Source organism: Scyliorhinus canicula, chromosome 16 (genome assembly GCF_902713615.1).
Source record: "Scyliorhinus canicula chromosome 16, sScyCan1.1, whole genome shotgun sequence".
Classification (NCBI taxonomy): domain Eukaryota; kingdom Metazoa; phylum Chordata; class Chondrichthyes; order Carcharhiniformes; family Scyliorhinidae; genus Scyliorhinus; species Scyliorhinus canicula.
The window spans coordinates 21,839,561-21,865,424 of record NC_052161.1 but is presented as its reverse complement, the minus strand read 5'-3'; the positions used below and the strand labels follow the sequence as shown (position 1 = coordinate 21,865,424).

General features: G+C 46.2%; 1 protein-coding gene and 1 long non-coding RNA gene across 2 annotated transcripts in view; one reads left to right on the top strand and one right to left on the bottom strand.

Annotated features, from left to right (window-relative positions):
• Positions 1-7,055, bottom strand: part of atp6v1ba (ATPase, H+ transporting, lysosomal, V1 subunit B, member a) — a 71,238-nt gene extending 64,183 nt beyond the window's left edge. Inside the window, exon 1 of the mRNA XM_038773775.1 lies at positions 6,860-7,055. Within this exon, the coding sequence (XP_038629703.1) occupies positions 6,860-6,965 (106 nt within the window). The 5' untranslated portion in view covers positions 6,966-7,055. The remainder of the gene's footprint in view (positions 1-6,859) is intronic.
• Positions 7,056-7,105: 50 nt separating this feature from the next.
• Positions 7,106-24,794, top strand: LOC119979473. Its single transcript, XR_005463733.1, has 3 exons — positions 7,106-7,282; positions 9,817-10,557; positions 24,602-24,794. It is a non-coding gene; the product is annotated as an uncharacterized LOC119979473 (long non-coding RNA).
• The last annotated feature ends 1,070 nt before the right edge of the window (positions 24,795-25,864 follow it).

Below are 25,864 nucleotides of genomic sequence, written 5' to 3'. Positions count from 1 at the left end.
CCAGGCATCAAGCATGGAACACAAAAAATGTTTGAAACAAAGCAAACCAACTGTTAAGAGTTCTTTAAAAAAAGCAGCGCTTGAAAAAAGATATGAGACTCTTCACTTCCCTCATCCAAATAATCTCACCCTCGGAGCACAAATAGGTCATTTTGTATTTAAACATGTTCTTTTCAACTTCTAATCTACAGCAGTGCTAATTGACCCTCTGAAGTCAAGGTGCACAGACAAACAATGGGAATTTTAAAGAACATGGAAGGAGAGCTTAGGAATAGCATTTATAATAGAATAAAAACTTGGAAGTTATGTACCTTCCACAGAAGTTTCTGATGCAATGTTTAGAATTTCTTGATATTGCCAAGAGGCTACTCCCATCCAGAAGCTGGCACATTAATAACCAATTTCACATACCAAAGATATATGGAGCAATTTCCAGATCAAAGTCATGGCAATAGAGATAAAACAGTCCCAAGTCGGAGGTAGTGAGAAAGAATATATAAAAGCATGGAATGCACAGTATTGGACAATGTCCGAAAGTGAAACTACAAAAATTCTAAAAAGACTTTACTGTGAGGAAGTCCAATATTTTCCAGCTTTTCACCTAACTCCCCTGATTTACATAGATTTGGCACTTTGACACAATAAACATTAAAGTTCCCTTAAATAGGCACGGAAAAATCCATGAACAGCAGTAGATCTTCTTGTTCGGGTACACTCGAGCGAGATCAGAATTCACCTAACAAGCACATCTTTCAGGACTTGTGGGAGGAAACCAGAGCACCCGGAGGAAACCCACGCAGACATGGAGAGAACATGCAGACTCTGCACGGTGACCGAAGATGGGAATTGAACCCGGGTTCCTGGCGTTGTGAAGCAACAATGCTAACCACTGTGCTAACGTGCCGCAGATTACAGAATGAAGGATAGCAGAAGAGTAACTGGGGATAGTGCTCCAACTAGAGCTGTATAATGCTGACAAACCACATTGGTTATCATTGCTGTTTCTTACAGGCTACGTAAACACAATGTCCAGAGTACAATGTGTACCAGAAAAAGGAAGAGAAAGTAGAGGAAGGATTCTGCTTCCTTTATTTCTCAGTTTCTTTTTGACCACTTTTAGATTTGCAGCTTGGAACTTACAGGAGTCCATCACTATTGCCACAATACCATTTGCAGAACACAGCTAACTCAATTATTGAGCAAAAAAAACACAAAAAACTGCAGTACCTATGAAAGGAGCTAGAGTTTTGGTTAATAAAAATTTTCCCCACTGTATCTTGCGTTCAACCACAGAAATTCGGGAATGGAGAAAAAATACAGTATCACTCCAGTGTAGAATGAGGCCATTCAGCCCATCGAGTCTGCAACACCCCACTCTGCCCCCTCCCAGTAACCCCATAACCTAACCTGTGCATCCCTGGACATTAAGGGACAATTTACCATGGCCAATCCATCTGACCTACACATCTTTGGACTGTGGGAGGAAACCAGAACACCCGGAGTAAACCCACGCAGACATATTCAGAAGGGGATTGGATAGTCTGAGGAGAAAAAAAATTGAGATTTAGGGAAAAGGTAATGGGCAAGACCAACTTTCTTTGAAAGAGCCAATAGACTGTGAGGGCTCATGACCACTTTATGTGTTGTACTACACGAGGATTGATGTGGAGATGCCGGCATTAGACTGGGGTGGGCACAGTAAGAGGTCTTACAACACCAGGTTAAAGTCCAACAGGTTTGTTTGGAATCTCTAGCTTTCAGAGCGTTGCTCACCTGATGAAGGAGCAACTCTCCGAAATATAGCGATTCAAACAAATCTGTTGGACTTTAACCTGGTATTATAAGACTTCTTACTATACTAGAATCCCATGAGAGTTTGCACTGTTTTAAAAATGAACTTGGTAAGTCTATTTACTTAAATATTGAACAAATAATGCCAGACCTGAATATTTAGAAACTACATTTCTCCAGATGTCTGTATGCCTGGCCCTCTTTCTCCATGCAACATCCTCATTCCCCATGGGTTGCTAATCATGACTTATACCAATGTGTTTTAAACTACTTTTTCCCAGGGCCCACTTTTGCCAACCAGCTGACCTTTGCAACCATGCCGGCCGACTATCATGACCCATGCCACGTGCGCATACCTTTAATGCAAAACTGGAGGCTGCTTGGTCCTCATGATCTCACTCCAGTCAGGTTCACAGTAGGAGAGGGCAATGCGCATATCAGGTCCTTTGTGCTGCCTTCAACTTTGAGAGAACGGAAAATCCATCCTCGCACATGTAGGTCATGATGAAGGGCAATAGCAACAAAATGCTTATTTTACTCAGCACTGGATACTCCCGAGATGCTACTCCAGAACGCAGACACCCTCATGGGTTTTCGGTAGGTTTGTGATGCAACAGATCAGGTATAGCAGCACAGTCTTTTCATTTGGAGTCAAATGTAAATTAATAACTGACTCTGGGGTCTCAACCTCAAAAGGAATTTTTCGCCCACCACTTCTCTTTCAAAATACGAAACTGCTCTCATTTGCCTGTACTTCTTTTAAGAGACATGGGCTTTGCATCCTTATTTGCATTGGCACAATTGACAATGCACTATTCAAAGAAGAGCAGGAGTTATGTTCAATTTTATCCCTCAATCCATATTACAAAGAGATTATCTCGCTGTTTGTGAGAGTTTGCTGAACACATATTGGCTACCACATTTCCTACATTACAACACTTCAGAAAGTATTTCATTGCCTGTAAGGTGCTTTGAAATGTCTGGTAGTTGTGAAAAGCTTTTATAAACAGAAGTTTCTATTTTAAAGCCAAAGCTTCTTCAACATTTTGGAATGACAGTAGGATCCTCAGTTTCCAATTTAGCAACATCAATTTTCTGGCCTGCATAAGCAAAGCATAGCTCTAAGGCCAAAAGCTTAAATGTTAATTTGTTGCCAACCCCCCCCAAAATTATTGGTCAGAGTACTGGAAGATCCCAAACGTAGCTGCACAAGAAAAATAAAGGGGGGGGGGGGCAGGCTCAGTAAGATTTTCAATATAGCTTCTTAATTTCTACATCTTTCCAAAAAAAGCAAATCACCGAAATTAATAGTTTCTCCACTAATATTGGCATGCCAACAGATGGAAGCGGTTTGGTGTCATCCTGCAAATGTGGGTAGATACGAAACATGTATTCCCCATGTCTCTTAGTACATTCCTTCAAATAATGCTTTACAGATGAACAGACGAATTAGGACGAGTGGGCCGTTTGGCTCCTCGAGTCAGTTCTACCATTCGAGAAGATCATGGCAGATCTGACTGTGGCCTCAAGTCCATTTTCCTGTCTACTCACCGTATCTTTGGCTCCCTTGTGGATCAAAAATCTCTCACTCAACTTTAAAAATACGCAATGACCTCGCGCCCACTATTCCCCAGCGAAAGGAATTCCACAGACCAACCTCAGAAAAAACATTCTCATCTCTGTCTTAAGTGGAAGGCCCCTTATTTTGAAACAGTTCTAGTCTCTCCCAGATGGAAAAACATTCTCTCGGCTTCCACACTTTCCATTCCCTTCAGGATCTTCTATATTTTGAGAAAATCACCTCTCATTCTTTTCAATTCTAATAGATAGATACAATCTTACTTCAAAAAGGTAACCCCTTCATCCCAGGAATCAGTTGCGTGAACCTTCTCGGAACTGCTTCTGAATGCTATATCTTTTTTTCAAGTATTTAATTCTCTCTTTAATTTAAATTAAGAGCAAGAATGCCCAAATCCATCCCAATATTCTACAACATTCAAAGAGGTGTAATAAGTCAGTTTTCTACAATAGCCTGAGTTTTATACTACAGCTTGCAGTGCTTAAGACAGAAAGATGAGCATTACTGCAAGTACTTTTGAAACATTTGCAAAGCTTCACAACTTCCCCATTTGAAGTACTCTACTAAACTGTGTCAGCTAGAACGCTGTCCCTCATTATAGATCAAGAAGCCTTAGAATTAAGTACTATTTGCTCAACCAAATTTGTTAAATTATCCATCAAGGCATAGGAAATCTAAGATGCCCAAGAATGTAAGTTATTTCAACAGCTGCACTCCTGGATGCGGCCTGGGGAACTTAAAAGACATTTAATCTGATTAAATAGTTTTTTCTCATTAATTTTTAAATACAGTATGACTGAAATTCCAAGATCAATTCTGCTTCTAATATCATAAATAGAACAATTTAAAAATAGTTTTTTTTTAAATGAAGAGGGGATTGCCAGTACACGTTTTAGATACTCTTGATATTGCGCCCAAAGATATGGAGCCGGAATCTCTGTTGTCAGGTCCTCTGCTTAGCTGACAGCACACTCACGCCCAGCCAGGATTTCCAGACGGGGTGGGAATGCCCACAATGGAAAACGGGACGGAGGATCCCGCTGCCGACGGAGGCGCTGCACCAGAAAACAGGTGCGGCGGGACAGAGAATCCCGCTCACGATTTGTCAGCATGAATGAAAATAAATGTAGTTCGTATCGGAAATAGGGAAGCACGGTAGCACAAACGATTAGCACTTTGGCTTCACAGCACCAGGATCCCAGGTTCGATACCCTGCTGGGTCACTGGCTGTGCGGAGTCTGCACGTTCTCCCCGTGTCTGCATGGATTTCCTCCGGGTGCCCCGGTTTCCTCCCACAGTCCAAAGGCATGCAGGTTAGGCGGATTGGCCATGATAACTTGCTCTTAGTGACCAAAAAAGGTTAGGAGGGGTTACGGGGATAGGGTGGAAGTAAGGGCTTAAGTGGGTTGATGCCGACTCGATGGGTCGCATGCCCTCCTTCTGCACTGTATGCTCTATGAAATGAGGGACTAATTATCGTAACTTAAAACTGCGCCACATCTGAATAGTTCCTGGCTTGTAGTCAGTTAGACACTAGAGTTTTACAGCACAGAAAGAGGCCCTTTTAGCTATTCTAATCCCATTTCCCAGCACTTGGTCCATAGCCTTGTATGCTCTGGCATTTCAAGTTATCATCTAAATACTTCTTAAAAGTTGTTAGGGTTCCCACCTTTACCACACTTTCAGGCAGTGAGTTTCAGATTGCCTCCATCCTCTGGGTGAAAAAGCTTTCCCACACATTTCCTATTACATAAGAGAGTCATAGAAAGAGTCATACAGTCCCATTGGGTCTGCACCGAACCTCTGAAAGAGGACCCCAGACCCACTCCCCCGATACCCTAAATAACCTTTTGGACACTAAGGGACAATTTAGAATATCCAATCCACCTAACCTGGACATTTTTGGACTGTGGGAGGAAACCGGAGCACCCAGAGAGAACCCACGCAGACACGGGAAGAAAGTGCAAACTCCACACAGACAGCCACCCGAGGCAGGAATTGAACCCGGGTCCCTGGCGCGGTGTGGCAGCAATGCTACCCACTGTGCCACCACGTTACCTTAAATCTATGCCCTCTGGTATTGACCTTTCTACTAAGGGGAAAAGTACTTTCCTATCCACCTCATGTTCCTCATAATTTTATACACCTCAAATCAGGTCAGCCCTCAACCTTCTCTGTTCCAGGAAAAACAACCCCAGACTATCCAGTCTCTCTTGATAGCTGAAATTATCCAGCCCAGGCAACATCCTGGTGAATCTCCTCTACACCCTCTCCAGTGCAATCACTTCCTTTCTCTAGTGTGGAGACCAGAACTGTACATGGGACTTCAGTTGGGGCCCAAACAGCATTTTATACAGCACCAGTATAACCTCCCCTGCTCTTATATTCAATGCCTCAGTTAAGAAAGGCAAGAATCCCATAGGCCTTCTTAATCATCTTATCTACCTGTCCTGCTGTCCTCAGAGATGGTGGACCTGCACACCAAGGTCCAACCATTCATCGTGTATTCCCTTGCCTTATTCCTCCCAAAATACATTTTCTCATTTTTATTTGTTAAATTCCATTTGCCACCTTCTGCCCAACTAAACAGCCCATCTATATCGTCCCGTAATCTGCCTCGCTCCTCACTGCTTACCACACCACCAGTTTTTGTGTCACCTGCCAACTTACTTATCATTCCTCCCAAATTCACATCCAGATCATTAATGATGTCAAAAAACAAGGTACCCAGCACCGATCCCTGCGGAACACCATTGGACACTGGCTTCCAGTAGCAAAAACAACCTTCAACCATCACCCTCTGCCTCCTCCCACTAAGCCAGTTTTGGATCCAGTTTGCCAAACTGCCCTGGATCCCATTCCTCCACATAACCACTCTGGCATTCGGCCAGATCACTATTTATTTATAAAACAAGCCCGCCACTCTAATCAGAGCTGGGTCGATTCCCCAGTGTGGGGCGGCCGGCGAGGCCAATCCAGTGTCAACAGCCCCAAGAAAAATCTTTCACATGATCGTCAGCCGGGTTCAGAATTAAAGGTCTTGCTTCATGCGAGTCACATGATTGAATCACATGAAGCTGGGCGATGATCTGATCCTGGAACATAACTGGGCCTTGGGCTGGGATCGGGTTCCAGGAAGAGTCCGGACGGCACAGAGAAGACAATCGGCCTTTTGAACAAAACCCGGCGGCTGGACCCACCTGCGGACACGGGGCAGTGGGAAGCTCTCGGGCGGCGAAACAAAACGCCGCAGCTTGCCACGGCCAAAATAAAACGTCCAAACAACCCAATTCAGCAAATACAAATGGCTCGCACCGTCTATCCTGAAATGGAACCGCCACTTATCAGAGGTGCGACCGGCCATCCCCCACCCCGGGGCCCGGCCGTCCCCCGGGCCCAGGGCATCTAGTGCACGGACCGGGACCGACCGGTTTCAACCAGCCCCAACCCTTCAAACCCCCGCCGAGTAAACGGTCGCCGACCACATACTCAGCCTGGGCTGGGAGCTGTAGCTCCTCCCCGCCGCCAGTGCCTGTTCCCGGGCTGGGAGGTGAGGTCCGTTGGCCACAGCCGCCTGCTCCACCATCAGCGACATCTTCTTCTCCGTCGCCTGCCTGTCTTCCCACCCCCAAAGTAAAACTACCCAGTCCGGACGTTCGTCGGCGCAGCTGTGCGTCGTGCGCGTTTTGCGTCATGCCGTTCTCCAGCCACGCCGCGACGTGCCGCGCGTTTCCAGGGAGACGACGACGCCGCCGCCGTGCGGCCCACGGCGCCTCTCGGGCGCCCCGAGCCAGTTGCCTGATGGACGATAATGGCCGATCGCCCAGAGAGGGAGGACGACGGGGTTATCGCGCGAGAGCAACCGCCGTTTTTTCGCCTCCAACTATAATTTCGGTCGAAACGCTCTCTCAGGTAGTTGACGTTTGCATTTTTAGCCCACGAGCACCTCAACCCACCAGTCTGCCCAAAATCTTTGCCACCTTCCCCTTGATCAGCCAAGCTTAATATTCTGCCAGCCTCCTCTGGAGGTCCTCAGCATCACAGATGTCAGTCAGGCTTCAGCCCACTCCATTCACCCCCACGTGATACCTACAAACGCTTGCAGCACTGGGTATTACAAGAGCTATACATATATAGCGCTGACCATATTCTGGCAATATAATGCTTCTGAAGACTTGTGCACCAGAACATGCCATGCCCCCAACCAAGCTGGTTCAGTACACTGGCACCTACCCAACAATGTGGAAAATTGCCCAGACATGTCCTGCCCTGGGCAGCACGGTAGCACAATGGTTAGCACTGTGACTTCACAGCGCCAGGGTCCCAGGTTCGATTCCCTGCTGGGTCACTGTCTGTGCGGAGTCTGCACGTTCTCCCTGTGTCTGCGTGGGTTTCCTCCCACAGTCCAATGATGTGCAGGTTAGGTGGACTGGCCATGGTAAATTGCCCTTCGCATCCGAAAAGTTTCGGAGGGGTTATTGGTTTAAGAGGATAGGGTGGAAGTGAGGGCTTAAGTGGGTCGGTGCAGATGATGGGCCGAATGGCCGCCTTCTGCACTATGTTCTATGTCCTGTACACAAATAGCAGGAGAAATCCAACGGGGCCAATTACCGACCTATCAGTCTACTCTCAATCATCAGTAAAGCTGGAAGGGGTCATCAACAGTGCTCTCAAGCAGCACTTTAAATTTACATTTATCGTCACGTGTACTGAGGTACAGTGAAAAGTATTGTTCTGTGTACAGTCCAGAAAGATAATAATAATCTTTATTATTGTCACAAGTAGGCTTACATTAACACTGCAATGAAGTTACCATGAAAATCCCCCAGTCGCCACACACTGGCACCTGTTCAGGTACACTGAGGGAGAATTCCGATTGTCCCAATTACCTGACAGTGCATCTTTTGAGACTTGTAGGAGGAAACCGGAGCATCCTGAAGAAACCAACAAAGGGGACAACATGCAGACTTAACACAGACAGTGATCCAAGCCGGGAATCACACCTGGAACCCAGGCGCTGTAAAGCACCAGTGCTAATATCATTCCATACATGAAAAACATAAGACATACGATAAAGGCACAATATAAATACATGGACATAGTCATCAGGTAAAGCATACAGAGCATAGTACTACAACATTAGCACTACAAGATGCACTGCAGGTTCCTTCGGAACCACATTCCAAACCCGTCTAGAAGGACACGGCAGCAGAAACCTGGGAAAATCACCATATGGAGGTTCCCTTCCAAGTCACTCACCATCCGGACTTGAAAATATATTGCAGTTCCTCCACCGTCTCTGGTGCAGAATCCTGGAATTACCTCCCTAACTGCACTGCGGTGTACTTACACTTCAGCAATTCTAGCAGTTCAAGAAGGCAGCTCACCACCACCTTCTGAAGGGTAACTATGGATGGGCAATATATGCTGGCCCAGCTAGCGAAGCCCATATCCTGCAAATTTTTTAAAATTGTGTTGTTGATTGATCAACCATGATCAGATGGTGCACTTGTTTGTTTTCATTACATATAAATGACCTGGATGTTAGAATACAGGAGGGTTTTTCAAACTCGGGTTGCGACCCGTGGGTGGGTCGCGGCAGTTTTCGGAGGGGGGAGGTGTCATGGAGCGATCATTTGTGGCGTTCCTGAACGCGGGAAGAAGTCCACAACAGCTGGGACCCGGCTCTTAAGAATGCCGGCCATGAGCTGTACTCTATTGGTTGCGGTATTTGAGGGAGTGGGGTGGTGTGAAGCTGGGCTGTGTGCTGGTTGCCGCACGTGTGCGGGGGGGAGGGGGTGGGGGGTGGGTTGGGGACAGGGACTGACAGGTGTCCATGTGGGCGCTCGATGCCAACAGTGGTGGCCTCAGTTTGGAGCTCCACTCTGGTGCTCGACCTCTGCTCGCTGATCCACTGCCACCGATCAGCAGTTTGCGACCTGCGGCTCCGTGGTCAAGCTGCTCAGCGGCCGGCACGATGTCCGCTTGCACTCCCACGATATGAAGTACTGGTCGGGAAGTGTTCAGCAGTCTGTGACTGGGGTGGAAGCAGCTACTGGACAGTGAGGGAAGCCAAGCCAGGTTTGTCGGCGAGGAATACTGATCAAATGAGGCCAGTCAATGCAGATGACACTGGAAGAAACCTACACAGTCATCACTTTGTGTCACCACTCTCTGGAAACCAGGAAGTAAGTGTTTTTGGTGAGAATGGAGAAGGAGATGACTTCGATAGTGCAATGAAATGGAACCAGTAAAAAATATTGTGCCATTGTATGTGTTTGACAAGTTACTGCATCTCGCCTAAAGTCATAGTTTGTAAAGTAAAAACAAGATTTTTTTTCTGTACTTGTTTATAAATTTCTAAAGAAATGGGAATATATTTAAAACAAAGTTTGTGTGTAAATGTAAGGATGCTAATGCTCAACTGCAATTGTTTTAATTTTCAGCAGTAAAAAGTCATAAATTTGGAAAAATCAGGTATTGGAAATGAAGTTTCAAAATTAAAAAAAAAGAATGCCGGCCACGACATGTCTTTAAATACGAACGATGGAGTCTTACCGCCAGAGGGCAGAGAGAAGATCATGCAATCAGCATGTCTACTGACGGCACGCGTCCTGTACGTCTGTGCTTTGGGTGTGAAATCATGGAGCACAGATTCCTCCATTTTGTAGCTGTCAGAAAACAAGCAACAGGACTCTGAAGGTGGATTATTTTGTAATAAGGAGGAGAGGACCAGAGACACAAATAGGCCAGGATCGCACAACTGTATCTAGTGGAGACAGCTTCACAGGAGAGTCCATGACAGGAGAAAGCAGTGCTGGTGTGTGCTCTACACAGAACCCCAGGGCCTCTGGTGAAAACTCATTAAGAAGAAATTGAAATTGGGAACAAAGCAGCATAAAGATGATTTCTTGAGGTCTGGCTTTAACTGTGCCAATACAAATCAGGATGCAAAGGCCATGTGGTTATATACAGGGAAGTACTGGCAAATGTAAGTTTGAAACCTCAAATCTTCAAAGCCATTTGAAGGCTAAGCATGGGGAATTTGAGGACAAACCTCTTGTTTTTTTTCAAGGGATGCAGCGAGAACTTAAATCGTCAGCTGAAGTCCTTAGCAAAAATGTAACATTCAATGACAAAGCAAGTGAGATCGTCAGGACCAAGCAGGCTCACCTGTCGCGTTAAAGGTAAGCAATAATGGTGGGTCGCGCAGGTCGGCCAGCATGCTCATAAGACCATAACTTTTTTTTAATAAAACGTGGAGGAACTGAGTAACAGGATCACAAATTAGTTTCAACAACAAGAAAATAATATTTGTTAAAAATGAAAAAATTGGATTATGATACAATACTCCTTTAGTCTCTCTTTCGTTTAACAATTTCCAGCAGGTTTTAAGATTACGAAGTACATCTTAAGCTACAGTGGTCTCATTTACACAAAGTTTACTTGAAGCACACAAGATGACTGTGTGGAAATATATTCTTCACTCTGAACCCCAAGTGAATGTTTATGACTCTCCTCAGAATCCCCCAGATGATTGTCACGTGAGAGTTTCTGAACTCCACTCCCAAAAGCACATAAAATCTTCTCACGTAGCAATGCTTTCAATTAGTGGTTTGCATTCCAAATTCCAGTCCAGGTTTTCCAAATTACACATTTAAACAAAGCTTCTGCTCCACTTTTTAAAAAATAAATTTAACGTACCCAATGATTTGTTTTTCCAATTAAGGGGAAATTTAGTGTGGCCAATCTACCTGTCCTGCACATTTTGGGTTGTGGGGGTGAGACCCACACAGACACTGGGAGAATGTGTAAACTCCACACGGACAGTTACCGGGGCAGGGATCGAACCCGGGTCCTCGGTGCCATGAGGCAGCAGTGCTAACCACTGCACCACCATGCTGCTCTTTGCTCCACTTTTTTTTAATTACTTTATCTGAGTTACAAAGCCGTGGCTCAGAGGCGAACCCCAATCCAGCTCCTAGCCTGCTCCAAAAACCAATTCAAATTGAATCCAATTTATGGTCCCCACAAGAGAGACATACCAGATCTGAGCCAAAAGGCTCAATCTATGCTCAATCTTAGCCAAAAGGCCGAGAAGCCATCTTTGCTCCACTTTTAACAGTGAAGTCCAGTCCTGGATTTTACACCACCCTTTTGCCTTAACTACTTTTGCACAAACTCCGAGATCCAGTCACCGATTTCCATATCATGTTGCACAGGCTGTACTAAAATCTCACAAACCTGAAAATGACTTCTCAGCTCTCTTTCTTTACTGCTCAGTTCAGTACTTTTAATCTCCGACTTCTTGGAAACTTCTTTTAATTTCTCTAGTTTCTATAGGTAGCTGCACTTCAGATCTCTGCACTTGTTTTCCTAAACATTTTTCCCTGGTATGGCTTTTCTTCTAGCAAAGCTGAGGGAGATGTACCCTCTCTAGCCTTCTATACCAACTGCTTCTGGCTGAGATGGGAGAGCTGCCTTCTCTCTCACTACCTGTCTTCAATTGTAATCATGCTGTAGCCCTCTCTAGGCATAACACAAACAAATTGGAACTTATTTTAAAATATATTTTATTCCAAACACAATCAAAGACATACCCACAACAACCCAATATAAATATGATTCAAACAGTTTGTCAATTTTCCCCTTTTTCTCCCCTAAACTCCGCAACCCACTGGCGACAAATAGATCCTCATATAAGGACAGAAAGAGCCTCCAGCATACATAGAAATCATCTTCCGACCTCCTGTGAGCGAACTTGATCTTCTCACAGTCTTAAAAATTCAAACAAATCCCCCAGCCACACCGAGACCCGTAAAACATAGGAACAGAATTAGGCCACTCAGTCATCGAGTGTGCTCCGCCATTCAATCATAGCTGATATTTTTCTCATCCCCATTCTCCTGCCTTCAACCTATAACCCCTGATCCCCTTATTAATCAAGAACTTATCTATCTCTGTCTTAAAGACACTCAGTGATTTGGCCTTCACAGCCTTCTGCGGCAAAGATTAACCACCCTCTGGCTGAAGAAATTCCTCTTCATCACTGTTTTAAAGGATTGTCCCTTCAATTTGAGGCTGTTCCCTCTGGTTCTCGTTTTTCCTACCAGTGGAAACATCCTCTCCACGTTCACTTTATCCAGGCCTCACAGTATCCTGCAAGTTTCAATAAGATCCCCCCCCCCCTGCTTCTAAACTTCAACAAGTACAGACCCCTGGCGTCACTACTGACCTCCAACTCAGTAAGATTCGCCGCCGGGCAATCAGAGAGGCCAAGTCCACAACATTGATCCCCTTTCCCTCCGGCAGATCTGAAGCACCAAAAATCACCACCAAAGGGCACGGTGACATCCTCACCTCCACTATTGCGGACAGAGTCTTGAAAACTGCTACCTAGAAGCCCCCCAACTTTCCGCACCCCCAAAACATATGAGTGTGGTTCCCCCTCCCACATTTCTCGCATACATCCTCCACCTCCGGGAAAATCCCACTCATACGGGCCCGAATCATACGAGCCCTATGCACCACCTTGGACTGTATAAGGCTCATCCTAGCACTGGATAAGGTTGAATTTATCTGGTCCATTACTTCACTTCAGACCTCCCACCCAAAATCAATCCCCAGCTCCTCCTCCCATTTCCCCCTTATTCCCTCCACTGGCACCTTCTCCATTCTCACTCGCCCAGCTCATTTGGAGTTAACTTATCTAACAGCACATGCTTTGGCAGCTCAGGGAACGAGGGCAGCTCCTTACATGCAAAATCCCAGATTCTCTCTCTACAAAAACGGTCCTCCGAATCCTGGGCTACCCAAACAAGTTCTGAAATTATACCCTCCAGAAAAATGCCTCAGGAAGGAATATTGTGAGGGACTGAAAAATAAATAAAAGCCTTGGCAAAATGTTGATTTTCACAGTCTGTACCCTCCCCAGGTTCCATTTATGCACCGTGACCCAATTATGGGCCACTTGAAAACCCAGATACCAAGGGCGGGATTTTCCTGTACCCGGCGGGGCGGGGGGTCCCAGCGGGACAGAGTGGCGTGAACCATTCCAGCGTCGGCCCGCCCCAAAGGTGCGGAATCAGCCAGGCCATCGTGGGGGAACCCCCGGGGCCAGATCAAGCCTGCCCGTGCCGCCAGGTCCCGCCGGTAAGGGACCTAGTCTAATTTACGCCAGCGGGACCTGCATTGAACGGGCAGGACTTCGGTCCATCGCGGATCGGAGAGTGGCGGGGGGGGGGGGGGGGGGGGGGGGGCGGGCGCTGCGAGTGGCCGGCGACTGGCGCGGCGCGATTCCCGCCCCCACCGAATCTCCGGCGCTGGAGAATTCGGCGCCCGGTGGGGCAGGATTCACGCCGCCCCCCCGGCGATTCTCCGACCCGGCGGGGGTCGGAGAATCCCGCCCCAAAACCTTATCCTGGCCACCTTGAATGGCAATGCTCCCAGATTCACACTCCTCTGGGTATTCACTGGAAATACCGCACTTTGCCACGTTCAGTTTGTCCAGAAAATATGCAGAACTTTCCCAGAATGTATAATATTTTCTCTTGCAGCCCAGCGGGTTTGAAACATATAACAATAAATCATCCGCAAACAATGGCACCCCAAGCTCCCTACCTCCCCACACAATTCCTTCCACTCTCTTGATGCCTGCAGCGCAATGGCCAAGGGCTCAATAGCCAACACAAACAACAACGGGGACAGTGGGCATTCCTGCCTTGTTCCCCAATAGAACCTAAAATACTCTAGATTTATCACGTTCATCTCACACTTGCCGTGGGGGAAGCATACTGCAACCATACCCATGAAAGAAATGTCGATCCAAACCCAAAACTCCTCAGGATCTCAAACAGAATCCTCCATTCTACCCGGTCAAAATCTCTGCATCCATTGATATGGTAACCTCCGGCACTCTACCCCTTGACAGGGTCATTATCACACTCAACAGCCTCCTGATGTTGTTTCACAACTGCTGCCCCTTAACAAACCCCGCCTGGTCTTCCGAGACCACATCCGGCACACGCCCTTCCGACCCCCTCGCCAACATCTTAGCCAATACCTTCACATCTGTCTTCAGAAGGGAGATTTACCTGTAAGACCCACACTCTGTCGGGTCCTTATCCTGCTTTAGGATCAACAAAATAGAACCTTGTGCAAGTGTGGCCAGCATCTGCCCCCTCACCAACGATTCATTATACATATCCAGGAGATGGGATGCCAACTTTCAGTTTTCATGCTGGGCAGCTCCATTGCACTTGTTCTTAAAAATGATGTTACTGTGCATATATGTGGGGATTACACACTTACCATTAATCAGGTTTCCAAGCTGGACCATTATCTGTTGCCGAGGGTAGAAGATCTGTTTTCAACCCTTGCCGGAGGCAAGACATTTTAAAACTTGACATGAGTCAAGCCTACTAGCAACTCTTGTCCGAGGAGGACTCAAAACAGTATGTCACAATCAACATCCACAAGAGTTTGTTCGAATACAACGGTCTGATTTTTGTGGTATCTCCAGTCTGGCGATTTTTCAAAGGACAATGGAAAATCTGATACAGGAGATTCCCACGTAGCAGTTTACTTGGATGATATCCTGATCACAGGGAAAACTGAGGAGGAGCACCTCAACAACTTGCATTAAAGAGATTTCAGTGGCAGATTTGCATCTGAAGGGTAGCAAGTGCATCATCGAGGCACAATATGCGGAATATCTGGGCCATTTTACACTGCAGGGTCTGTAGCCTGTCGAGGAAAAAGTCTGAGCTATCAAGGAAGCTCCAAATCCCAAGAATGTGTCTGAGCTGAGATAACCTTTGGCGTAATTAACTACGATGGGAAGTTTCTGCCAGAACGTTTAACAGTGGACAACACGGTGACGCAGTGGTTAGCACTGCTGCCTCATGGCGCGAGGTCCCAGGTTCAATTCCGGCCTTTTGTCACTGTCCGTCTGGAGTTTGCATGTTCTCCCTGTGTTTTTGTGGGTTTTGCCCCCACAACCACACTAAATTGATCTTTAAATTGGAAAAAATGAATTGGGTACTCTAAATTAAAAGAAAAAGAACTTTCAACAGTGTTGGCCACTGTATCTGCTGCTCCACAAAATGACTAAATGGAAGTGGAGGCCAACACAAGAGATAGATTTCAGGGACGTGAAAGTGTTGCTACAATCAGCTAACCTGATGGTTCACTTTGACCATGACAGAGAGCTCATTCTGTCATGCGACACTTCACCTTATGGAGTCGGAGCAGTGTACTCTCACCTGATGGAGGACGGGTCAGAAAGACCCATTGGATTTGCATCACAAATGCTAACAACGGCTGAGAAGGGATATTTTCAACTCGACAAGGAAGGCCTACCTTTATGGAAAGACCACAAGCCATTGATGAGCCTTTTTAGCAAATCCAGATGCATTCCTCCAATGGCCTCAGCAAGAATACAGCGCTGGGCTCTCACATTGTCAGCCTTTCAATACAACATCATGTGCAGGGCAGAGAAGGACAACAGACACGCAGATGCACTGAGTCATCTTCCTTTACTAGACAGAGACAGTATTTCTTCCAAAGACTATATTTTTGCTTGATAGACTTTCAAATTTTCCTGTGAATACCAAACAGAGTAAACAGCAGAGAGACAGGATCCTGCCCTGCCCCAAATGAAAATATTCTTTATACAGGGTTGGTCTCCTGTTATAGAGGATGATCTATAGGTATGTCAAGAGAAAAAGATTGACAAAAATGAATTACAGTCAGAAACGGGAATTCATAACGTGGAACACAAAAATGGCTGAGGAATTAAATTCATACTTTGCTTCTATCTTCACAAAGGAAGACATGAATAATATCCTGGAAGTTCTGAGAACCACAAGTTTTAGCGAGGAGCTGAAGGAAATCAGTATTAGTAGAGAAATGGTTTTGGGAAAATTAATGGGATTGAAGGTGGATAAATCTCCAGGGCCTGATAATCTTCATCCCAGAGTACTTAAGGAAGCAGCCCCAGAAATAGTAATTCCATTGACGGTCATTTTCCAAATTTCTTTGGACTCTGGATCGATAGGAGTAGGGAAATCACTAGATTCAATTATCAAGTATTTCATAGCACAGTATTTGGAAAGCAGGGTTATAATCAGACAAAGTCAGCATAAATTTATGAAAGGGAAATAATGCTTGACAAATCTACGAGAATTCTTTGAAGATGTAACTGGTAGAGTTGATCAGGGACAACCAGTGGATGTGGTTCATTTAGATTCTCAGAAGGCTATCAGCAAGGTCTAACATAGAATTCCTGCAGTGCAGAAGGGGGCCATTTGGCCCATCTAATCTGAACTGACCCTCTGAAAGAGCACCCCAACCCAGGCCCACCTGGGGACATTTTTGCATGTCCAGTCCACTTAGCCTGCGCATCCTTGGACTGTGGGAGGAAACCCGAGCACCCGGAGGTAACCATTGCAGACAAGGGAAGAATGTGCAAGCTCTACACAGACACCCGCCAGAAGTCAGAATCAAACGCAGGTCCCTGGCACTGTAAGGCAGCAGTGGTAACCACCCTGCCACCATGCCACCCCCACGTAGCAGATTACTATTTAAAGTTGAAGTGCATGGTCTTGAGATGGATAGTAAATCTATCTCCACCATGTGCTCATGCAGACACAGTTTCGAATCACTCTGAGTGAGCAGCACTGTGGCACAGTGGTTAGTACTGTTGCCTGACAGTTCCAGGAACCCAGGTTCGATTCCGACCTCAGGTGATTATCTGTGTGGTGTTTGCACTTACTCGCCGTGTCTGTGTGGGTTTCCTCCGGGTGCTCCGCTCTCCTCCCACAGTCCAAAGATGTGCAGGTTAGGTGGATTTCCCATGATAAATTTCCCCAAGTGTACAAAGGTTAGGTAGAGTTATGGTGACAGGAAATTGGGCCTCGCTAGGGTTTTCTTTTGAAGGGTCCGTTCAGGCTGGAAGTCCTCCTTCTGCACTGTGAGGTTCTATGATTCTATTCTATGATTTTCCTCATGTCGCCATTGCTTCTTTTACATTTAAAGTTGGTGTCCTCTGGTTCTGGATTCTCCATCAATGGAAAAACATTTTCACTGTTCACAACTGCACTGTTTCATGTCATCGGCCAATTTTGTAACCATGCAGCTACTGTCCCTTTTTATTTAATGGGCTCTAACTTTAATGGCGAGCCTGATATGTGGCACTTTACAAGGGGAGGGAAGAATTGGGGATATATACAAGTGGCTGGGGGAGCAGGGAAGTGAGCGGATGGTGAAGATCAAGGAGAAATGGGAAGCGGAGTTGGGAATGGAGATCAATTGGGGAGTATGGATTGAGGCACTGCGAAGGGTAAATGGGACTTCCTCTTGTGCAAGGATGACAGGGGCTGGTTTAGCACACTGGGCTAAATCACTGGCTTTTAAAGCAGACCAAGGCAGGCCAGCAGCACAGTTCAATTCCCGTACCAGCCTCCCCGAACAGGCGCTGGAATGTGGCGACTAGGGGCTTTTCACAGGAACTTCATTGAAGCCTACTCGTGACAATAAGCGATTTTCATTTCATTTCATGAGCCTGATACAGTTTAAAGTGGTGCACAGGGTGCATATGACTCCGGCAAGAATAAGAGGGTTCTTTCAGGGGGCAGCAGATGAGTGTGAGATGTGTGGGCAGGGGCCAGTCAATCACGTACAGATGTTTTGGGGTTGCAAAAGATTGGGAAGATTCTGGACGGGAGTGTTCGCGGTCTTGGATTGGATTGGATTGGATTTGTTTATTGTCACGTGTACCAAGGTACAGTGAAAAGTATTTTTCTGCAAGCAGCTCAACAGATCATTCAGTACATGGGAAGAAAAGGGAATTAAACAAAATTCAAGAAAATACATAATAGGGCAACACAAGATATACAATGTAACTACATAAGCATTGTCATCGGATGAAGCATACAGGGTGTAGTGTTAATGAGGTCAGTCAATAAGAGGGTAATTTAGGAGTCTGGTGACAGTGGGGAAGAAGCTGTTTTTGAGTCTGTTCGTGCGTGTTCTCAGACTTCTGTATCTCTTGCCCCATGGAAGAAGTTGGAAAAGTGAGTAAGCCGGGTGGGAGGGATCCTTGATTATGCTGCCCGCTTTCCCCAGGCAGCGGAAGGTGTAGATGGAGTCCATGGATGGGAGGCAGGTTCGTGTGATGGACTGGGCGGTATTCACGACTCTGAAGTTCCTTGCGGTTCTGGGCCGAGCAGTTGCCATGCCAGGCTGCGATGCAGCCCGATAGATGCTTTCTATGGTGCATCTGTAAAAGTTGGTAAGGGTTAATGTGGACATGCCAAATTTCCTTAGTTTCCTGAAGTATAGGCGCCGTTGATGCTGACAGGGGTGTGTACAGTACTTTGCTTCCTAAAGTAATTGACCAGCTCTTTAGTTTTGCTGGCATTGAGGGAGAGATTGTTGTAGTTACACCACTCCACCAGGTTTTCTATCTCCCTGCTGTATTCTGACTCGTCGTTATTCGAGATCCGGCCCACTATGGTTGTATCGTCAGCAAACTTGTAGATGGAGTTGGAACCAAGTTTTGCCATGCAGTCGTGTGTGTACAGGGAGTAGAGTAGGGGGCTAAGTACACAGACTTGCGGGGCACCGGTATTGAGGACTATTGTGGAGGAGGTGTTGGTATTCATTCTTACTGATTGTGGTCTGTTGGTCAGAAAATCGAGGATCCAGTTGCAGAGTGGAGAGCCAAGTCCTAGGTTTTGGAGCTTTGATATGAGCTTGGCTGGGATTATGGTGTTGAAGGCGGAGCTGTAGTCAATAAATTGGAGTCTGATGTAGGAGTCCTTGTTTTCGAGATGCTTAAGGGATGAGTGTAGGGCCAGGGAAATGGCGTCTGATGTGGACCGGTTGCGACTGTATGCGAATTGAAGTGGGTCAAGGCGTTCCGGGAGTATGGTGGTGATGCGCTTCATGATCAGCCTCTCAAAGCATTTTGTTACAACTGACATCAGGACCACCGGGCGGTAGTCATTGAGGCACGTTGCCTGGTTCTTCTTTGGTACCGGTATGATGGTTGTCTTCTTGAAGCAGGTTGGGACCTCGGAGTGGAGTAGGGACAGGTTAAAGATGTCTGTGAATACCTCTGCCAGCTGGTCTGCGCAGGCTCTGAGTGCACGACCAGGGATCCTGTCCAGGCCCGTCGCCTTCCGCGGGTTCACTTTCAGGAAGGCCGATCTGACTTCGGAAGCTGTGATGGTGGATATGGGTGAATTATGGGCTGCTGGGGCACTCGACAGCGGATTGTTGGTTACCTGCTCGAACCGAGCATAGAATGCATTAAGTTCTAAGTCTTAGCCAAGGTAGTGGAGGAAGGAGTGGACCCGGACCCTTTGGTGGCGATATTTGTCGCTTCAGAAAAGCCGGAGCTCATGGTGAGGAGAAAAGCGGATGTCGTGGCCTTCGCCTCTGATTGTAAGGTGGCGGATTTTGCTGGAGTGGCGATCAGCATCACCAGCAGCTTGGTTAGGTGACCTGTATGTATGACTTCCTTTGGTTAGAGAAGATAAAGTATAAGTTAAGGGGCTCAGCGGGGGGTTTGAGAAAGGGTGGGGGATGTTTGGGACCGTGTTTGAGGAGCTGTTCGCTGCAGGGGGAATGGGGGAGGGTGAAAAAGGGAAAAATCTGTACACGCTGTATATTTGATTGTTGGGAAGTATGTTTCCCGGTTTATTTGCTGTATCCTGTTTTGATACATGTTAGTAATAAAAAAAGACATGTTTTTAAAAACGAATCCATGATTGCCTTCGTTAATGGACCCAAATCTGTCCAAGTGACTACTGATTATGTTGTCTTGAATATCAGTTCCAAAAGCTTTCCCACCACTGAGGTTAAACTGAGTGGCCTGGAATTGCTGGATTGAATCTTACATCCTTTTTTCAACAAGGGTGTAACATTTGCAATTTTCCAATCCGCTGGCATCTTCCCTGTGTCTGAGAAAGATTGGAAGATTTTAGCCAGTATCATCACAATTTCTAGCTACACATCCTCCTGCATCCCTGGATGCATCTCATCTGGTCCTGTGATTTATCAATACTAAGTTTTGCTAGCTTATCTAACACTTTCTCTTCACAATTTTTACCCTAGCCAGTATCTCAACTACCTCCTTTTTCACTGTGACTTGGGCAGCATCTTTTTCCTTGGTAAAGGCAGGTTAAAAAGTACTCATTTACTTCAGCCATGCTCAAATCCCCTTTTAGGTCTCTAATTGACCCCACTCATAGGGCCCATGGTGGCGGGCAGCAACGGAGAATCTAGTGGGAACAAAACAGTCAGGAACCCACCAGTGTAAATCACGTTGCAATTCTCCCAATGGTGGGTTAGTGGCAGGTTGGTCTTCCTGCTGTCTGGTGGCATGAAGATCATTTGCATCTCACTAATGCTCATTAAAACAGCTGCCCGCTGGCATCCCATCAAGCTTTCCAACCTTGTGTCACTCTAGCAGGAAATAATAATAATAATCTTTATTATTGTCACAAGTCGGCTTACAGTCACACTGCAATGAAGTTACTGTAAAAATCCCCTAGTCGCCACACTCAGGCCCCTGTTCGGGTACACGGAGGGAGAATTTAGAATGTCCAATTCACCTAATAGCACGTCTTTCAGGACTTGTGGGAGGAAACAGGAGCACCCGGAGGAAACCTACGCAGTCACGGGAAGAACGTACAGACTCCACTCAGACAGTGAACCAAGTGGGAATCGAACCTGGGGCCCTAACGCTGTGACCCAAGTGGGAATCAAACCTGGGATCCTGGCGCTGTGAAGCAACAGTGCTAACAAATGATCTCGGACTAAACCCAATTGATGAAGAATGGCAGGCACAATGCAGTCTTTAGTTCGCAAGAGACTTTGAGCTGAGTGCGAAGCCTACCATAGTGCTGCTCTGCTGTGCTGTACAATACTCTGCCGGGACAGATCGGTTTCTGCCATCCATCTCCATGCTGAGCTGGTTTTCCTGGATAGCACCTTGCTGCTGGACCCATGGACCCTACTATGTCACCATCTCGGATCAGTACTGAGGATGGGGAGTGCTGGGGTATCTTCCTTCCCCCCCCCCCCCCCCCCCCCCCCCCTCCCTCCCCCTTCTGCTGGTGCCACACCAGTGTCTATTTGAACAGAACAGTACTGTGGGTTACATGCAACCACCGCAGCAAAGTCTGAAGTTCAACCAGGGGTGGGGTGCGTGTTGAGGCCAGGGTATGGGTTGTGGCCAGTTGAAGACAAGGAGCAATGTAGAAGTAGAGCTGTGCAAGAAGAGTTCTGAGGGAATGGTAAACACTGGCGGAGGTGATGTGGAAGGAGAGCCATGCCAGGAGGCTGTAGGAAAGAGCCAACACTAGGGAGGCAATATGGATGATGAGCTGTGCACGGGTGGGGGGGCGGGGCTTATGATGGCAGAGTGTCAAGGAGGTGGATGAAGAAGATGAACAATGGAACAGGGGGAAAAGGGAGGGAAGCTAGACCCCTACAATGTTGAATGAAACACAGACATACAAGGGAGCCTGAGAGATAGCACATGTATTACAAGAAAGGAATGCACACAGTTTGCAGATTATGGGGAGGGGTTTGTTAGGGTGGCACATTAGGGATGGTTCACAGGAACACTATACAGGTCAGAGCTACAGTGATTTGTGAAGGTTACTGTTGTCCATAGAGCTCTTTGGAAATGGGAACTATGTCTAGTCCTGTTTAAGTTCCGGGGCTGCAGGCATGAGTCAGAGTGCAGACATTTCTGCTGCAAAATGGAAAAGAATCACAGACAGGAAATCCAGGAACTATGTGGACCTCACAGTCTGAAGTCAGAGATAGGAGACAGTGCAGAAGAGCAGTGGCATGCAGTGGGTGCAATAATTGAAATACTGGTGTACTCCAGCTGCAGGGAGGGACGAGGGTTGTGTGTTTCAATGGCAAAATGCATAACCTGGTGTGCAGGGCTGACCTATAGTCGATGTTCCTGGGTGTTGCGGGCTCAGTACATGGCTGCAGAGAGGTAGCCATAAGGGGCATCTGCAGCCTGTAGATAGAAAACATACAATACTGTGGGGCCTATGTGAAGCTCTGTAAGTGACGGTGCATGCGCCTCCAAATGGGGTGAGTACAGGTCTACGTGTGGCATAGGTGCTTCGCAGGTGATGGGCTCAGGGGGTGTATGGCAATGTCCACTACAACAGGATCCAGTATTAGGGGGAAGGTTGGAGATCAACAAGTGACATCTCTGACTGTACAATGTGAGCCTCCAGGTAAATCGGAGGCATGCGGACAGTTCAGGGCAGGGTGTGGATGGGCTGAACTCCATCCTGTAATACAAGTATAACACCATCATCATGGGTAAAATGGCATCTTTGAAAATCAAAAGTGAGATTGGTATTGTGTGGGAGGGGTACGGTGAAGTGTGGGAGGACCGATAAGCTCTGGGGCTCCTTGGGAGGCATCATTGTTCGTTGGTGTCGCTACAGTGCACCTAGTCAGTGTAATTTACACAGGACTCAAACCTAGTTGTGCAGGAAGCAACAGCAAACCAGATTTCTTTGAAAGAGATTGCCACAACTCAATAGCTTCACGTCCAAGTTTGAAAAGCTACATCGTGGAAGGCAGGAGTGTAGCCTTGGACAGTGAAGGGGGCACAACTGCATTAATTTTGCATCCCATCAGTGAAGCAGAGTCACAGGTTAACAATTAATATTCAGCAGTTATCAATTGAATTCCATTTATTCCATCATGAGCAACTGAAAATGCATAGGTATGCCAAATCACTAAGTGGAATTCAAAGCCACATTGGTTCAATCATGTAATTCACAAGTTCGCACCCTCCACAGGGTTGTAGGTGTCACATTTGCGGAATGCAGTGCTGTTCACCTCTATGTGTGTTAGAGTCCCAGGGGTAAGGGGCCATGAGGAACAATACATCCTCAGTCTCTCCCAGGTGCCTGGGATCTTCGATGGTCCAGAATGTCTGCAGGGATGGTTGCTTGGGAATAAGGGCTACCCACTTAAACACTGGCTCATGACCCGAGCACGTCGATCTCACAATCCAGCCAAGGAAAGTTCACACTACCACATGCTCCCTCATAGAACAGACTGTATGACTGCTGAAGATGCAATTTATGTGTCTGGACCACTCAGGTGGCTCTTTGCAATACGCACCAGAGAGGCCTTGCCACATGATTGTGGTTTGATGTGCTCTTCACAATCAGGCTTTGCAGAAAGCTAAGGCCCTGCCAGAGGGTAAACTGGAAAAGGAGGAGTCCTCCTCTGAAGATGAGGAGGTGCAGGAAGCTCAGAGGCTGCTGAGGGACAAAATGAGCACCATGATGTCATGGAGAAGGGGAAACTTGGAAGGCATACCTGTGGTATACTGATGGCTGAAAGGTTCTAAAAGGAGTAAAACTAAGTCCAATCATCAGGAAACATCTCCTCTAACCCTCCAAGCTAAATCATCGCTGAGAGTGTGAATTGCGCTTTCACATAGCCATCCGTCAGGCCAGAAGTAAAACACTCGAACACGTTGGTAACGAATATTCGTTTATTCACGGCCGGGACAAATCTCTAAGTAGTCGGGGAACCACCTTCGAGAAGTGCCAAAATCCGAGAGGGCGGGCTGACCCTATATACAATTACAACTTAGAGGTGGTCCCCTTGAATCCCTGAATACACCAATGATTTGGCAAAGATACAGAACATGTACTTATATGGAGTTGTTTTTCCTCGAGGTATGGCAGTTATTCTTACGTAATCTTTAACACAGTTTGCTGCTACTCCTGCTGCTGAGGGTTCCCCTATCCCTATTCGGCCATCTGGTCCAATTTCCTTATCTCCTTCTCTCTCGTGCTCCTGAGTCAGCTCTTTCACATTCCAATGTCCATTGTCTCAGTTGACAAGGTTTTACACACTCATCTTTGCTGTCTCTGCACTAACAGATGGAGTTCTGTTCTCATTCCATTCCCTTAACCCTTTAACATCTTTTTACTTGAGGATCACAGATATATTTCAGACCCTTAATATTACATACAGACAGCAAGGTTTAAACAAGACAATAAATGAAATCCACTTCCATAAGAGGATGTCCTGCATTCTGTGACAAATAGAGGATTTTAGGAATATTGGATTCAAAGTGTGGGCAATTTAAGGGTTAAGTGTCTGTGGTTATAATGTGTTTGGCTGCAGTGGTCATGTTTTCTTAATAATCCTGTTTTGCAGGGACTGGGAGCTTTTAGGAGCCAGAAGGTGAAATTGACCAAAGGAATGTATTTTTCAGTCTGAGCTAATGCATTGTGGTTGAACTGAGGAAATTCCTGGAGAGTTAATTTGTTTTTCAGCTTTGGAAGATGATGGGGCTGGTTTAGCACAGTGGGCTAAGACAGCTGGCTTGTAATGCAGAACAAGACCAACAGTGCGGGTTCAATTCCTCTTCCAGCCTCCCCGAACAGGCGCCGGAATGTGGTGACTAGGGGCTTTTCACAGTAACTTCATTGAAGCCTATTTGTGACAATAAGTGATTATTATTATTATGACATTGCTGGGTGGAGCTAAAAGGTTCAGAAAGACATTTTGAGAAAGCTTTTGAATTGGGCTGATCTAACTAACAGAGTCCACAAGCAAAAGGTAGTTTTCTATCACAATAGGATAGTTATGAAAAGAGTAATACAATTTAAAGCAACTTTGTCTGAGGAAAAGGTATTCAGCCAGAGTCTGAAGGTGTTCTAATACACAAATCTGTTCTGGAAAGTAATGCTGATTTTAAGATGGATTGAGAGCAGTATGTTTATTTTCTTGTTTAATGGGGAATTGAGATGTAGTGCTTAAGGGGTATTGTAAGCTATTCTTTTTGGGTGTGAAGTTAAAGAGTTTATTATTAATAATAATAATAATAATAACAATAATAATCGCTTATTCTCACAAGTAGGCTTCAATGTAGTTACTGTGAAAAGCCCCTAGTCACCACATTCCGGCGTCTGATCGGGGAGGCAGGTACGGGAATATCATATCCCGTTTAATATCATATTTATAGTAAAGTTTTGTTTTAAAAATACCTAATCCTGTGATTTTTGGAATGTCAGAAGACCTGGGAGTCCAGGGGCGAGATAGACAATGTCTTGGCCTTTGCTTCCCTGGTAGCCCGGAGATGGATCTTGTTGGAATGGAGGGACTCAAGGTCATTGAAAACGGGCGTGTGGGTGAGCAACCTCACGGAATTCCTGAAACTGGAAAAGATCAGTTTCGCCTTGAGGGGGTCTGTGGGGGGTTTGCCTGGGGATGGAAGCCATTTATTAACTTCTTCAAAGATAGTTAAGACGTCAGCAGTGAGGCGGGTTTATAGGGGGTAAAAATGGGGGAGACAGGATGGATGGAGGGGAATGGCAAGGAGGGTGTGATGGGGGGTGTTATTTATTAGTTATGAGACTTCCTGTTTGTTCTCTTTTTCTTGGTTTTGTTGTGTTTTATGTATTTTTTATAAATGCC